Genomic DNA, 14,454 nt, shown 5'->3' on the forward strand with positions numbered 1-14,454 from the left:
ACTAAAAAAAGACTACGTACACAAAATTTTGGAGTGTTTAGAGAAGATTAAAAAGAACAAATTTTATGTGACAGAAATGTCACAGGTGTGATGTTTTAGAGACGTTACTCAAGTGCCAGCTGGGTGCTAACGATTGTGTAACACACTCGAAACAAGTGGGTGTCTCACAAATAATGTTTGCATCCTCAGCCTAACAGGCTACCACCTCACCTGGGGTGTCTGCCAGGGTCTGGTACACTGAACAACTCTCTCCCTCCCGTAGGAGGCACGCAACACCTCTAAAACAGTGCCCATCCCAAAGCACTTTGAACTCCGTCTCTGAACGTCAGTGCAGATAAGACCTTCATATATATGCGACACGTGCCTCATATAAAAAAGTGTTCCTCTTTATCTTCTATAAACACTCTAAAATTCCGTACATGTACTTTTTTTTCAGACCTAGTCTAAGGCTTTTTAAAAATGGCGAATGGTCTCTGCAACATAACGGCTACAGACAAGCTAATTTTCTGTCAATACTGTAACTGGTGTAGTGTTCTAGATTTTTCATGTGTGATTCTAGCACGATACTGTTCGTATTTACTAATTTTCTTTGACGAACAATATTTAGATTTGTAACAGAACAGTTAATTGTATGAGATACACTGTTAATATTATCCTTAGAAATGTTACTACTATGAACTGTAGTAGGACTGAGGAAACACTGTATTTTCAGCTATCGCACCTGTTTGCTAAAGAACTCTATTTGTTCGAATCACTATATTCTTTAAATTTATTATTTTACTCTCGTTGCTGGGCTTTATCACTTACTCGGTCATCTATCTATCGTTGCACCAGACATGAAACAAGCTGTAATCGTTCTTTTCTTTGTAACTGTCTGATAGCTTCTTGTTCGGTAGAGGGTAACTCCATTTAAATGAGAGGAAGGGGGGACACTGAGCTTGTGCTCCCTCAGCGGAAAATTTATTTATGCCTGCCGTTGTCACTCTTGACCGCTTCAGGCAATCGAACTTGCAGGGTTTTCATTGGTAGTAAACCGACTAATTAAGAAACTAAGGTGGTCGAAAAGGGCTACAACACATAAAGAATTAAGTTATCATAAGAATATGCGTATATTAGAACCAGGGACTGTAATACTGCGAAGAACGGTCTTTACAAAATTTCGGCTGCAGCCGATAATTTACGGCAGACACTCACATGAATAATAGTGGCACATAAACGGAAATACGCATTGTTAGCAAGTTACTAAACAAGCAGACTCTTACCCCATCTGTTTCTAGACTCAGCTGCACTCGGCAGCAAGTCCATAAGTATGACTGAAACTGTAATGGACACCGAGAACAAACGTGTGAGGTGAAGTTGATGTTTCTATTCCTCGCGAGTAGCGACCAGATATTAAAGAATGAGCAGCGACAAGAGCTTACAGAGTTGTGAATCACTAGCCGTTTGTCTGGAAGCTAACTTTAAACCCGACATTGAAGATATCTTCAGGGAAAAGTTGTCATGATAATTCAGAGAGACTGTGGCAGTTCGGTCGAGATAGGGAGTGGGGGGGGGGGGGGGGGGAGAAGAAACGGGTGCGAATCTCTTCTGAGCACGTGGTGATGTTGGAGATGGCTTGCGACATCCAGCAGGCTGCTACAACGCCCCTGTCTGAAAGAGTTGCCCTCGTCACTATTAAAACCGTGGTGCTTTACTGTCGGCTGTTTTACGCATCACTGTCCAGCAGAACTAGATGCTTGCCCGCAACAGACCAACGTATCAAGAACTAAGCCCTGATCTGTTGTCGCTGCCATTGTGTAAAATCACCTAAATCGCAAATCCAAGCCTACAGATCTCACAAATACTTCCAGTGTGACGACTATCTGACCCAGTATCGCAGAAGCACCTGACCTATCCCGGTTACAAACAAGACCACCCATCAGTAGGACGAAAAACCCGTCCTAGTTGCAAATTTTTATTTTTTATTCGTTCGATGACTTGTTTCGGACCGAGACCCATTTTCAAATCACCATAACATAGTCGAAAATGGCATTTCCGAAGATGTCAATAACGTGCAATGAAAATTTACAGCGCATACAGATAACTCATCGAATGAACAAAAACTTGGAACGTTTTTTCGTTCACTGATTACCAGGAGTTGCTGACCCAAACTACTGCATCATACTGGAAGTTCGTAAAACCATCCATTTTAACTGTGCCCAAATGTACAATCCTTGCACAACTGCATCATTTACACAGCCTTAACTCGAATGATCTCATAAGTATAAAGTAAACGCATTATTCACGACACTAAACTTACATTCCGCATCCCAACAACTACATGCATTCCATCCTCACCATCAAAGACATTGAGTTCAGATCCACAGTTTTCTACACCGTCAGTCGAGCTCACCGTCATCATCTCAACAGTTTTTTGTGTCGCATCCCTAACATGAAAGACATCCAGTTTAGGACCACTGTTTCCCACAACATTCACTCTCTTTCAACGTCCACATATCGTCCAACAGATGACGATAACAGCCACAGTCACCTTCCACTTTTAACATCCAAGTCACCTGTTCCAAAAAGGAATCCAACTTTATCTTCAGCCACAACAAAACATCAGCTTAAAACCTATACATAACCTTGTTTCACCACATAAAACATCAAGACAAAGCAGCAGCATAGCATTCCATCCATATGTCTGTTCCCTCAGCTTCAACGAGATCTTCATCACTCACATGTTATCTCAGTGCTACAACTATACTTTAATGAAAATTGTTACAGTCACGTAACACAGTCCCAGTCACTATACACTCTACAAGGCACAGATAATTGCTACAACATACAATCAGATGGTACTGCCAATGGGTGCTTGTGAGATATCTTGATACCAGCACCTCATTCTGCAGATAAGAAACCCTGGGATTGGTGGTACACATGAACAAAACACTGCCACATTTTCCATTAACTGAACAATCTTTTGAAAAAGCATTCATTCTCCTCTCATCCATAACAACCACACGTTACCAAACAACCTCAACAAGCCAGACTCAGTGCTTCATATGTTAAAGATATACTCACTGTATCTAATGACTGCTCGACAATTCGGTACGTACAATGTCACACAAATACGACCACCATATCTCTTGGTCCCAGTTTAAAATACCTGTCTATAACGCCACAAAACGAATTAAATATAGCACTTACAACACAAGACTATAAAGTCACACATTTTGTGAGTGTGTGGGTTGGTGCTATTCTGTCATTCTGCGCAACAGATTAATCTGAGATGTACCCTTTACCCTTCGGCCCCTGCAAGATGCAATTTCCACCCCCACACTACTACAGAAGTCAGATGGACACTCCTAAAGTTCTAAAGAGAAATGCCTGAAAAACTTTCAGCAATAAATACCTTCTGGAGTCGTCCACTGTAAGGAAATGACACAAAAATTCACAAAATGTCTTACGTAACTAGTGGGATACTTGGGTACTGGAGTAGTGCTAGTTAGTGTAAGATAAACATGAAAGTAACGAAAATTATTATTTATTTTGCAAAAATTCTGAGAAATCACAATAGCACTTTTAGTCATGAATTGAACACGTTATTTGCGGGTTCTTTTCAGAATGTGAAGTTACCTCTTAAGGATAGGATTCGGTAATGAAATTTCTATACAAAGTTTAAGATTGTTATTGACTTGGCGGAATGGCTGAGAGCCGCACCTACTCGAATAATTACCGGTTAGAATGTTGCTAGGTACAGTCGAGGCTGTCACGTGTGATATGCAGTGAAGGGTACTGTTGTGGAGGAAATGTGGGGGTCGCAAGAGCTGTAGCTGTGATGACTGCTGTCTGCGCCGCTCGCTGCCGACAAATAAGATAACTCTCGTTCTATCTGGATTGACCTTCGCCAATCAAACTCTCCCTACGCCTTGATGAATTCAAAGACTCCTATTCGCCCCTAGTCTATTGGCGTGGTACACCAGTCAGATAACCAGTCCACCACGATGCCACTCAAAAATTCGCTCGCAGGCGTTTAACTATTACTCAGTCCATTCACACCGCACAATAAGTGTGGTGGCCAACACAGTGAACAACGCTTAATCGCAAGGACTCAATATACAGTTGCACTTCGATTGGCTCTCGACAGAGGTGCTCTCCCAGTGAAGTACTGAGGAGAGACTTGTTCCTCGCTCTTTGAGTACACGTACGAGCGCGCACGCTCTCGTTACGTGTTCTCGCTCCAAGAGCGACAACGGAACGGCCCCTCTGCACGCCAGACGTGAAGGGGGATATCTTTCGATTTCTTCCATTACTCCTTCAGCTCAAGGCGTCAGAAATATCGTCTGCCAATCAGCATTGCTCTTCTAAAACGGGAGAATGACATTTTGTTTAAGGTGACCAATCCGGAAATCTGTAGTATCGGTGTTTGGCGTTTGCTGTCTTCCTGTGAAAATCTCTGAAACTGCGTTCTATGTGTAAAGAATGCGTAGGCTAACCGCTCCCACACAATGTAGCGGAATTTGCTTTTAAGCCGAACACGGGGTCTTCCTTTCACTCGGGCTAACGCTGTCTGCTCTACAGGCGGTCACTGGCCGTCGTAGATAGCTTGGGACCGGCCTCCTGGGGTGCAGTTGCCTCTCTCGAGCTAAAAGCTCCTGTGACCGTCGAGTCTGGAATGTATGTGTGTACGCCAGCCTCGAGTGTTTCAACCACAGTGCGCACTTGCGATTTATTAGTTATTTGCATATCGTTTACATGAATTCATACAACACTGACTTTATCTTATCGAGTTTGGGCTCGAATGAAGCGTCTTGATGTGCAGAATATGATTGTGAGGGCGGAATATGTAACCAATGAAGGAGACCACGACGTCTTACAATTTCAGGAAATTCTTATGAGAGGCTGCTCATGACTCCATTACTTTCGACCTCCTTAAAAAACTCTTATTTCCTACTAGCTCTAGTCAAGTTGTGTGATATCATACTGTATGCAAGTTTATATCCCACGGCTCACTTATGATTTGAGGGTAGTGTCTTTGTATACTAATCAAAACGTCATGGGACCCAGTCTCAAACCTCGCTACTGCTTAAATTTAGAATAAAAATCATCAGTAATGATGGATGGGCGGATAGAGCTTCAAGGAACTTTCTTCCCCTGCTCCTAAAACCCTGAAGAGTCAGCAGTGCTCAAAGGCATGAGAATGCAGAAGGTAATGGGAACCACTGGTGTCTGTCCACAGGACATTTGGCCTATAATTGAAAAGTGGTATGATGACTGCTCCATTGGCGAAATATTCCGCAATAGTCGCACATTCGGATCTCTGGGAGGAAACTGGCAAGTGCCAGGTGTCCCAATGAATTATGTTTACTGTATAGCTCCTTGTCTGGCACACCATGCTTCTTCTGTTACTGTAAATCTTACTCAACAGCGTATCTCCATCTGCCTCGATAACTTCACCTCTTGGTGTAGCCTCTGCTACATCAAAATCACTTACGTTAAAAACCCAAGGAATTATTACAATAAATACCACCAATCATTTCTCTCTCCCTAACTTCCACCATGGCACACATAAACATGACTGTGTGGTGGTACTCTCTTCAAAGGTAAGCTGGTTCGAATCCAGGTGATGGAAGAAATTTGCATTGCTGGTATTTCCCCAGTAATGGGAGGGGGAATTGAAGCATAAGGTTTCTCATCACCAGACCTCGTGTCAGTGTTCTACATTACATTACCTCTCCTCAATGTATCATGATACACTGATGCCTGTGACACTGTTGAAGGTGACACATGTGGTGTCGACGATACTCGCCTGCAGCAAATCGACAATCGACCGCCGGAGAGATGCTGTACACCTAAGCAGCATCGCCACCGCCTATGAGAAAGAAGTAGTAAGCCACTCCTCCTGTAGCTTCGAGGCGCCACACACGACAAGTATTTCCAACTCTGCCAGTGCCTGGTACGACTTCTGCCAGAGTCCAGCCTGACTTCTGTTCCGTCTACGAGGGTATCAACAGTTCCATGACGACTGCAAAGAAGCGACGAATTTCTGCCTTCAGAGTGCAGTGTTGGCGTAACGTCACTCAGTCAAGCCTAGGCCAAGCATGCACGTACAGAGAGTCGAGGGCCAACAACAGACACATATTTGGCACAGTTGTAGTAAACGTTCAGTGCTCATCATGTGCAGACTTGCACTGTAATGCCGCTCAGTGTTTTCAGCAGCTCCTGTGTATTTGGACCCCAATTAATACCACACGTGCTCACACAGCCACAGCCACGAGGAGCTAAAGATAAGTGTATTGCTTTCCAAACAATAAGGCGTTCTGATCATTGACTGTTTCATCTATCTACTTGTAAATTTATTAAAAGCATGACACAACAACATGTGTGTCAGATGCGGATGTTAAGCTCTTAACACATCCATTACAGTCATGTACACTCAACAGATAACTCCGAGTCACAGTTCTCTCATAATGCAAGGACAGTGCCCAATTACGTGGAGGAAGGTAAGCGCTTGCAGTAAGGCGGTGGACCTGCTGCTCCATTCCTCTCTGCTGACATGGGCAGAGGACTCTCACTTTCTCATATCTTGGAATAATCACGCATCCCCAGCTTACAACAAACAGGAAAGACAGAAAACTCGACAATGTGGGGATTCCATCATTCAGCCATCCTCTGTACTTGGGTAAAACCCACTAAACGAGGCGATGCTGTGATAAGCTGTTGGCTTCAAACTTGATTTTCGACCATATTTAGTTTCTCTGCGATGTCCCTACACAGCTTAAGGTGAATGACACGACGGTTCCTATGGATGGACGCAGCTGTCCTGCTTCCCCGTTCTTCCCAATTCTCCGTTATCCTCTAATAGCTGTTTCACCAACAGGACGTTAACCCCTGATCTTGTTTCTTCCTTCGTCTTTCCAAAAGCCTTAGTGGCCCCAGTGTTACTTTCGCCAATATAGCTTGGATCTCAGCACTCTCAAAAATTTACCATTCCTTACAGTCTTAGAACACCTTGCATTCTGTATCATATCTGCAGTCTCAGACGCAACCTCTACCAGCTGATTAGATTGCCCTCTCTTCTGAAGTTCATCAGACTTTGTCACAAATTGTAAACGTCCCATAAACTTGGGGAACAAAAGCACTTTTTCTCGCCTATCCTCTGGATACCTAGGCTTCTGGTGCGCCTATACCAACATGTCATATCCACCCTCCACTTGCCACCCTTCTGTATCCTATTCGAGCGGAACTTCAGCTGGCTAGTTCTTCCTGTTCCAGAATAGTATGTAGACACTTACTCCTCCAACCAGCTATAATCCTAGCGTCTACGCCTCTTCAATATGTAGATGATCCCGCTTCCAGCCTCCTGACCACTGTCATCCCTCCCTCACACTTCCCTCTACCCACATCAACTTGTCAATCATACTTCCCAGCCCACTCCAACACCTTGAATACATACACCCTTTCTGGCCGACACCTGCATCATACTGTATTACCCTCGTAGTAGTTATTGGGAACTGACTGCCAGTGACTTGCCAGAAGCAAGAGCCTTATCTTCACCATAGCACCATCATCAACTTCGATGTACATGTGTTTATGTAGAAACGCTATGTCTTTTATTTTTTTGAAACCTATCATCTTATTCATTCTCCCATAAAAACTATACTGGCCTAACTTCGATAGGCTGAAGAGCAGCAAAGTGTCCGAAGCTTGCGCACCACGCGATAATGTGGTGGGAGAGGAATGAATAACAAAGAAAATGGAGTGTTTACGACAAAGTCGTGCATTCGGCCTTTCACAGAACGTGCCGCTGTATAAGAATCTTTCAGAACTTATTCGTCTTACTGGGTATACATTTGCGCTCAACACGCCAATGAACTATACAGGGTGAGTCACCTAACATTACCGCTGGATATATTTCGTAAACCAGATCAAATACTGACGAATCGATTCCACAGACCGAACGGGAGGAGAGGGGCTAGTGTAATTGGTTAATACAAACCATAAAAAAATGCACGGAAGTATGTTTTTTAACACAAACCTACGTTTTTTTAAAAATGGAACCCCGTTAGTTTTGTTAGCACATCTGTACATATAAACAACTACGTAATCAGTGCCGTTTGTTGCATTGTAAAATGTTAATTACATCCGGAGATATTGTAACCTAAAGGTGACGCTTGAGTACCACTCCTCCGCTGTTCGATCGTGTGTATCGGAGAGCACCGAATTACGTAGGGATCCAAAGGGAACGGTGATGGACCTTAGGTACAGAAGAGACTGGAACAGCACATTACGTCTGCAGCGGATAGGCACTTGGTGCAGGGAGTGGCAACTGACCCTTAACATAGACAAATGTAATGTATTGCGAATACATAGAAAGAAGGATCCTTTATTGTATGATTATATGATAGCGGAACAAACACTGGTAGCAGTTACTTCTGTAAAATATCTGGGAGTATGCGTGCGGAACGATTTGAAGTGGAATGATCATATAAAATTAATTGTTGGTAAGGCGGGTACCAGGTTGAGATTCATTGGGAGAGTCCTTAGAAAATGTAGTCCATCAACAAAGGAGGTGGCTTACAGAACACTCGTTCGACCTATACTTGAGTATTGCTCATCAGTGTGGGATCCGTACCAGATCGGTCTGACGGAGGAGATAGAGAAGATCCAAAGAAGAGCGGCGCGTTTCGTCACAGGGTTATTTGGTAACCGTGAAAGCGTTACGGAGATGTTTAATAAACTCAAGTGGCAGACTCTGCAAGAGAGGCGCTCTGCATCGCGGTGTAGATTGCTCGCCAGGTTTCGAGAGGGTGCGTTTCTGGATGAGGTATCGAATATATTGCTTCCCCCTACTTATACCTCCCGAGGAGATCACGAATGTAAAATTAGAGAGATTAGAGCGCGCACGGAGGCTTTCAGACAGTCGTTCTTCCCGCGAACCATACGCGACTGGAACAGGAAAGGGAGGTAATGACAGTGGCACGTAAAGTGCCCTCCGCCACACACCGTTGGGTGGCTTGCGGAGTATCAATGTAGATGTAGATGTAGATACGTCCACATGCTAACACCTTTTTATTGGTCTTTTTCACTGACGCATATGTACATTACCATGAGGGGTGAAGTACACGTACACACGTGGTTTCCGTTTTCAATTACGGAGTGGAATAGAGTGCGTCCCGACATGTCAGGCCAATAGATGTTCAATGTGGTGGCCACTATTTGCTGCACACAATTGCAATCTCTGGCGTAATGAATGTCGTACACACCGAAGTACATCTGGTGTAATGCCGCCGCAGGCTGCCACAATACGTTGTTTCATATCCTCTGGGGTTGCAAGCACATCACGGTACACATTCTCCTTTAACGTACCCCACAGAAAGAAGTCCGGAGGTGTAAGATCAGGAGAACGGGCTGGCCAATTTATGCGTCCTCCACGTACTATGAAACGCCCGTCGAACATCCTGTCAAGGGTCTGCCTAGTGTTAATTGCGGTATGTGCAGGTGCACCATCATGCTGATACCACATACGTCGACGTGTTTCCAGTGGGACATTTTCGAGCAACGTTGCCAGATCATTCTGTAGAAACGCGATGTATGTTGCAGCTGTTTGGGCCCCTGCAATGAAGTAAGTACCAATAAGGTGGTCGCCAATGATTCCGCACCATACATTTACAGTCCACGGTCGCTGTCGCTCTACCTGTCTGAGCCAGCGAGGATTGCCCACAGACCAGTAATGCATGTTGCGCAGATTCACTGCCCCGTGGTTTGTGAAACCCACTTCATCGGTAAACAGGTAGAACTGCAACGGATTCTCTGTTAATGCCCATTAACAGAATTGCACTCGATGATTACAGTCATCACCATGTAATTGCTGATGTAGCGACACATGAAACGGGTGAAAGCGGTGACGATGCAGTATGCGCATGACACTACTTTGACTCAGTCCACCGGCTCTCGCAATGTCCCGTGTACTCATGGCAACAGCAGCTAACACACCGACTGCACCCGCTTCTCCTGTGATGGGCCTGTTACGGACCCGTTTGCGTGCTACGACCATACCTGTTGCATACAGTTGGCAGTAGATGTTTTGCAATGTGCGGCACGTTGGATGCTCTTTGTCCTGGTACCGTTCTGCATACACCCTGCAAGCTTCAGCTGCATTTCGTCGACACTCGCCATAGATGAGTATCATCTCCGCCTTTTCAGAGTTCGAATACACCATGGTCACAGTTCCTACAACACTACACTATCACAGACGTCTGGTAACACGGTGTACTACAGTTGGTCTGCGTGCGGAGACGAATGCAGAATAACAATAGCAGCAAGCGCTACATGCGGACATTGCGACAGCTAGACCAAACCACAACAGTGCACTACAGCCACACCCGTAAACACGGTCGTCATCGTAAACATGTCCCTGCAGATGCTGCTCGCCGACCGTGGCCCGTGTTTGTTACAAGACGCAACTGAACGTCGGAGATTTCAAGCGTCAACTTTAGGTTACAATATCTCCGGATGTAATTAACATTTTACAATGCAACAAACGGCACTGATTACGTATTTGTTTATATGTTCAGATGTGCTAACAAAACTAACGTGGCTCCATTTAAAAAAACGTATGTTTGTGTAAAAAAACATACTTCCGTGCATTTTTGTATGGTTTGTGTTAAACAGTTACACTAGCCCCTCTCCTCACGTTCGGTCTGTGGAATCGGTTCGTCAGTATTTGATGTGGTTTACGAAATATATCCAGCGGTAACGTTAGATGACTCACCCTGTATACATTGGATGATGTGTAGCATATCAGTATCATTCTCCTTTGATTTGTACTCTGAACAGGAATAGTGCTCGAGGACAACGACCATCAGGACTTCTCAGAATGCAGTAGGTAAAGCCGTCATCAAGCTGAAGCCTGGTTTGGTCACCACAGTGCTTCGCGAGCCACTGTCCTACTGCAGGTTGTGGTCACAAGCCGTCTTCCTACTTCTGAACTTACTTACCCAGTTAATAATTGTGGGACACAGTTAATTATTGGGTCTCCGAACAATTCTACAGTTCCAACATTTTCGATTTCCATAAATCAATGTCAGAGGTGAAAGAAGAGATAAGTGACAGAAGGAATCTCGGGAGCAATGCCTGAATCCCAAATCTCTGGAGTTGTAATCCCACATTCATCCACTCAGCAGCTGAGGCATATATGTCCCAATTGCATTTATTGCTGCATCATTATCATTACCCAAGGTACAAGTGAGACGAAGTAATTACATTTTTCTGCGTGTTTTTGAATTCATGCAGACAGGCTATTAACAGTAAATCGTTCATTGTGGTAAAGGTACTTTACTTCCAAAATCGTCAGTTACTGTATTTTGTTGTGCTTTTTCTCGACAATCTCGTGCTAACGAAACAAACTGGTGACAAATATGCTCCATCACTTTTTTTTACGCTGCGTGATGGGGTCACTAAGTTCACGGAGGAAAGTGAAATATCATACAGACGAGAATTCAGCCTGCATCCTATTTCTTTGTACAGCACGCCTATGGAGTTATGTCAAAAGAGTATATTCTATACGGACGTAGTTAGATATAAAAAAAATACGTATCCAACGGATCAGTGTATGGACGATCACAGCTTCCTCAGATATCTACGTGTCTCGCTGTCCCCCTTGCTTTATTGCGGATGGTTCTAGTAATTCTGCTTAGAAAGACTTCCTCAACACTTGTGTCAATTTTCCATTAATCTTTCAACGTTGAGCCACATGCGGCTTTATTATTCTTCATATTCAGTTATTTGCGTGGTAAGATCAAAAGTTTGTCATGACGATTTCAAAAGGTTGTTGAGGTGGTAATGTTGGGATTTCGTGATAACCATTTTAATGAGGCTTTAAATGCTGCAGAACCAAATACAATCCGAGAATAAGTTGTTCATTAAGAAACCCACACATCTGAACAACAAAACGAGACTCAAGCTCTTTTCTTCTATAACCACACAAGATCCGTGATTGCCTTGTCATGGAGCTGAGATACTGAAAACTTCTGTTGTACAGAGAAATGGAAGTTCCCATTCATGCAAGCTTCAAAAGAATGTGGTCCTAACAGGTATTCTGATCACACAATGACCCACATAATGTGAGGTAGGTTCCTTTCCAACTCTTGCTGATAATGGGTACTTTCCTTAGACAAGAAAACAATTTTTTCCTGAGCAAACAGTGGTATATGGCACATTTATAAGTAACCAACACTCTTGAGCGAGACATGGCACAAGTCGCCACAACGAAGTACGGTAGGTTACAAATCGTTGCTCCACACCATTGTCAGATAATTCAGTAACAAACATGGGCCTAAATCCTTTCGTATTCATATTTTTTCAGTGTGGTCGTGCATTGTTGAAGAAGATGCTTGAAGTCCATCTGCTCTCTTGCAAATGATTTTCATTGGAGACTGCTCATCTGATTAAGAGTGGGTGACACACGTTTCCTCTCACTTTTTATTGCTTCCAATATGTGGTCTGTCTTTGAGACAGCCTAAAAATACAGGACATTTATCTCAATCAGGCATGGCTACTTTACGAGGGGGACTGAGGCAAATGGTCTCATCATACCTTACATAGTTTTTCCTATCTGCGGATGTTCATGCACCCACGAATCCTCCACTAATCTCTCCTTTACAAGATAACTGTTGGTCCATGGATTCGGAACTCAAAGACTGCAGTGCTGAAACAAAAATATAATTCTGATAACATTGTTTTTTTTAACATCTTCAGTGCAGGACTATCAATAAAACCTATTAACTTCCTTATTTTTACTATGTCAAGAGTGATGCAGGGACTTCTTGGACTTGATGAAATAGACGTGAATATTAACAATGATACCTGTCTTTGTTAATACTCTTACTTTGTGTTGACATGCCGCCTTACATACGCCCAGGCTCGTCATCCAGAGAAGACTTTGGATTCAGCTGCCTGCAGTGTACGGCCACCACCTACTTGCTGTCGTTTTCTTGCAGACGAGGAGTGGCAGCTGGAGGACAGAAGCCACGATACGCTCTCCGTGGACACTGACTGCGTGCAGCTGTTGGTGAACGCCCTGGACCACCCCACGTGTCCGCTGGAAGACCTGCCACTGGAAGCCGTGAAGCAGCGCGAGCGGTGCCGCGAGCAGCTGTGGGACGACGTGGTGCAGAGGTGGCCCCACATACCCGTCACCAGCTACCTGGCCTACACGCAGAGGATAAACGTCAACCTCTGTCTGCTGGCCTGGATGGCTGTCAACTCGTACGGCATTTGTCAGGACGTCCCGTTTGGTTTGATACAGTCCGTGCACGATGCTCGCTGCTATTTCGATAGTCCTGACGATCAATCATGTCTGCAGTCAAACGCTACAGACGCCATCTGCTCTGTTTCCAGAGCTATTCTGTTGCTAAAGTGTCGCGAGTTTTCCTCCATTAGGACTTCCTATAATTGTAAGTTCACTAGTTACGCATTTCCATTATTCCATAGTAGTAGCAGTGTACTGTATCAGAAGCTAACAAAAGAAACACTGAACTACAGAAACAGTTTAAACAACGCCACCTTGAAATACAAGGACTTCAAAATAGACAGCTTGAAGCCTTTAGAAATCTCATTTATACTGATAAATATCATTTTCCGTTTTTCGACTGCCGGAGTATACATGTACCTTCCACAGTTACGCAACTTGCCTGGAAAGATACTCTTGTCCTTTCAGATCACGTGCATAGTCCAGATCCTGTGTTCTGAGGTCGTGTATCGTATGGCAGGCGTCCCTGACTTACCAACAGCAGTGCTGATAGATAGCGCCCTCACACTTCTCAGCTGTATCTGGCTGAACTCATTCTGCTACCAGATGTATTCTTGTGTTCGCCATCTCAGGCTTCCTAACCAGCTACTACCTGCTGAAGTAAGCCAGTTATTCTGTCGTGAGGTGCTGTGTGTGTTTATACCGTGGAGTATAGTATGTGTGGCAGCTGTTGCTTTGGAAAAGACGAGTAAATATTACCTGATCCACAGTCGCATAGTAGTCCTTGCAGGGATTTCACTGTCTGTGGCATTCAACTTGGTTTGTCTCGGACTGCTTGGATACATGTACCTACGTAATCGGTGCTCCATGCGGCAACTCGAAATTGTTGATAACAAGAAATTTGCCTCAAAGAAGGAATGTCTTTTCATGTCAGTTAAGGCCATTATATTAAGTGGAACAGGAATTATTATTAGAATTGGGTTCCACCAGGCTCAGGGAATAGCGCAGTTAGTGTACTATATGCATCTAGTTACGATGGTGCAAGGACCAGTGCTCTTCGTCTGTTTCGTTTGCAATGGAACGACGCTCCCCATACTCAAGAACAGGATACTTCTTTGGTGGAACCCAACTGACATCCCTGCAGGTGTAGAGCTGTGTTCGGCAGCCGAGAGGAATCTGGCCAGGAGAAACAATGAACAGTCTCCCTTTTCAGAATCCTC

The 14,454-nt window shown here is 44.2% G+C and overlaps 1 protein-coding gene across 1 annotated transcript in view; it reads left to right on the forward strand.

Moving 5' to 3' along the window:
* Positions 1 to 13,898, forward strand: part of LOC124553381 — a 43,053-nt gene extending 29,155 nt beyond the window's left edge. Inside the window, exons 5-6 of the mRNA XM_047127251.1 lie at positions 12,984 to 13,275; positions 13,841 to 13,898. Of these exons, the coding sequence (XP_046983207.1) occupies positions 12,984 to 13,275; positions 13,841 to 13,898 (350 nt within the window). The remainder of the gene's footprint in view (positions 1 to 12,983; positions 13,276 to 13,840) is intronic.
* Positions 13,899 to 14,454: the final 556 nt, after the last annotated feature.

The sequence above is a fragment of the Schistocerca americana genome, chromosome 11, assembly GCF_021461395.2.
Source record: "Schistocerca americana isolate TAMUIC-IGC-003095 chromosome 11, iqSchAmer2.1, whole genome shotgun sequence".
Classification (NCBI taxonomy): Eukaryota; Metazoa; Arthropoda; class Insecta; order Orthoptera; family Acrididae; genus Schistocerca; species Schistocerca americana.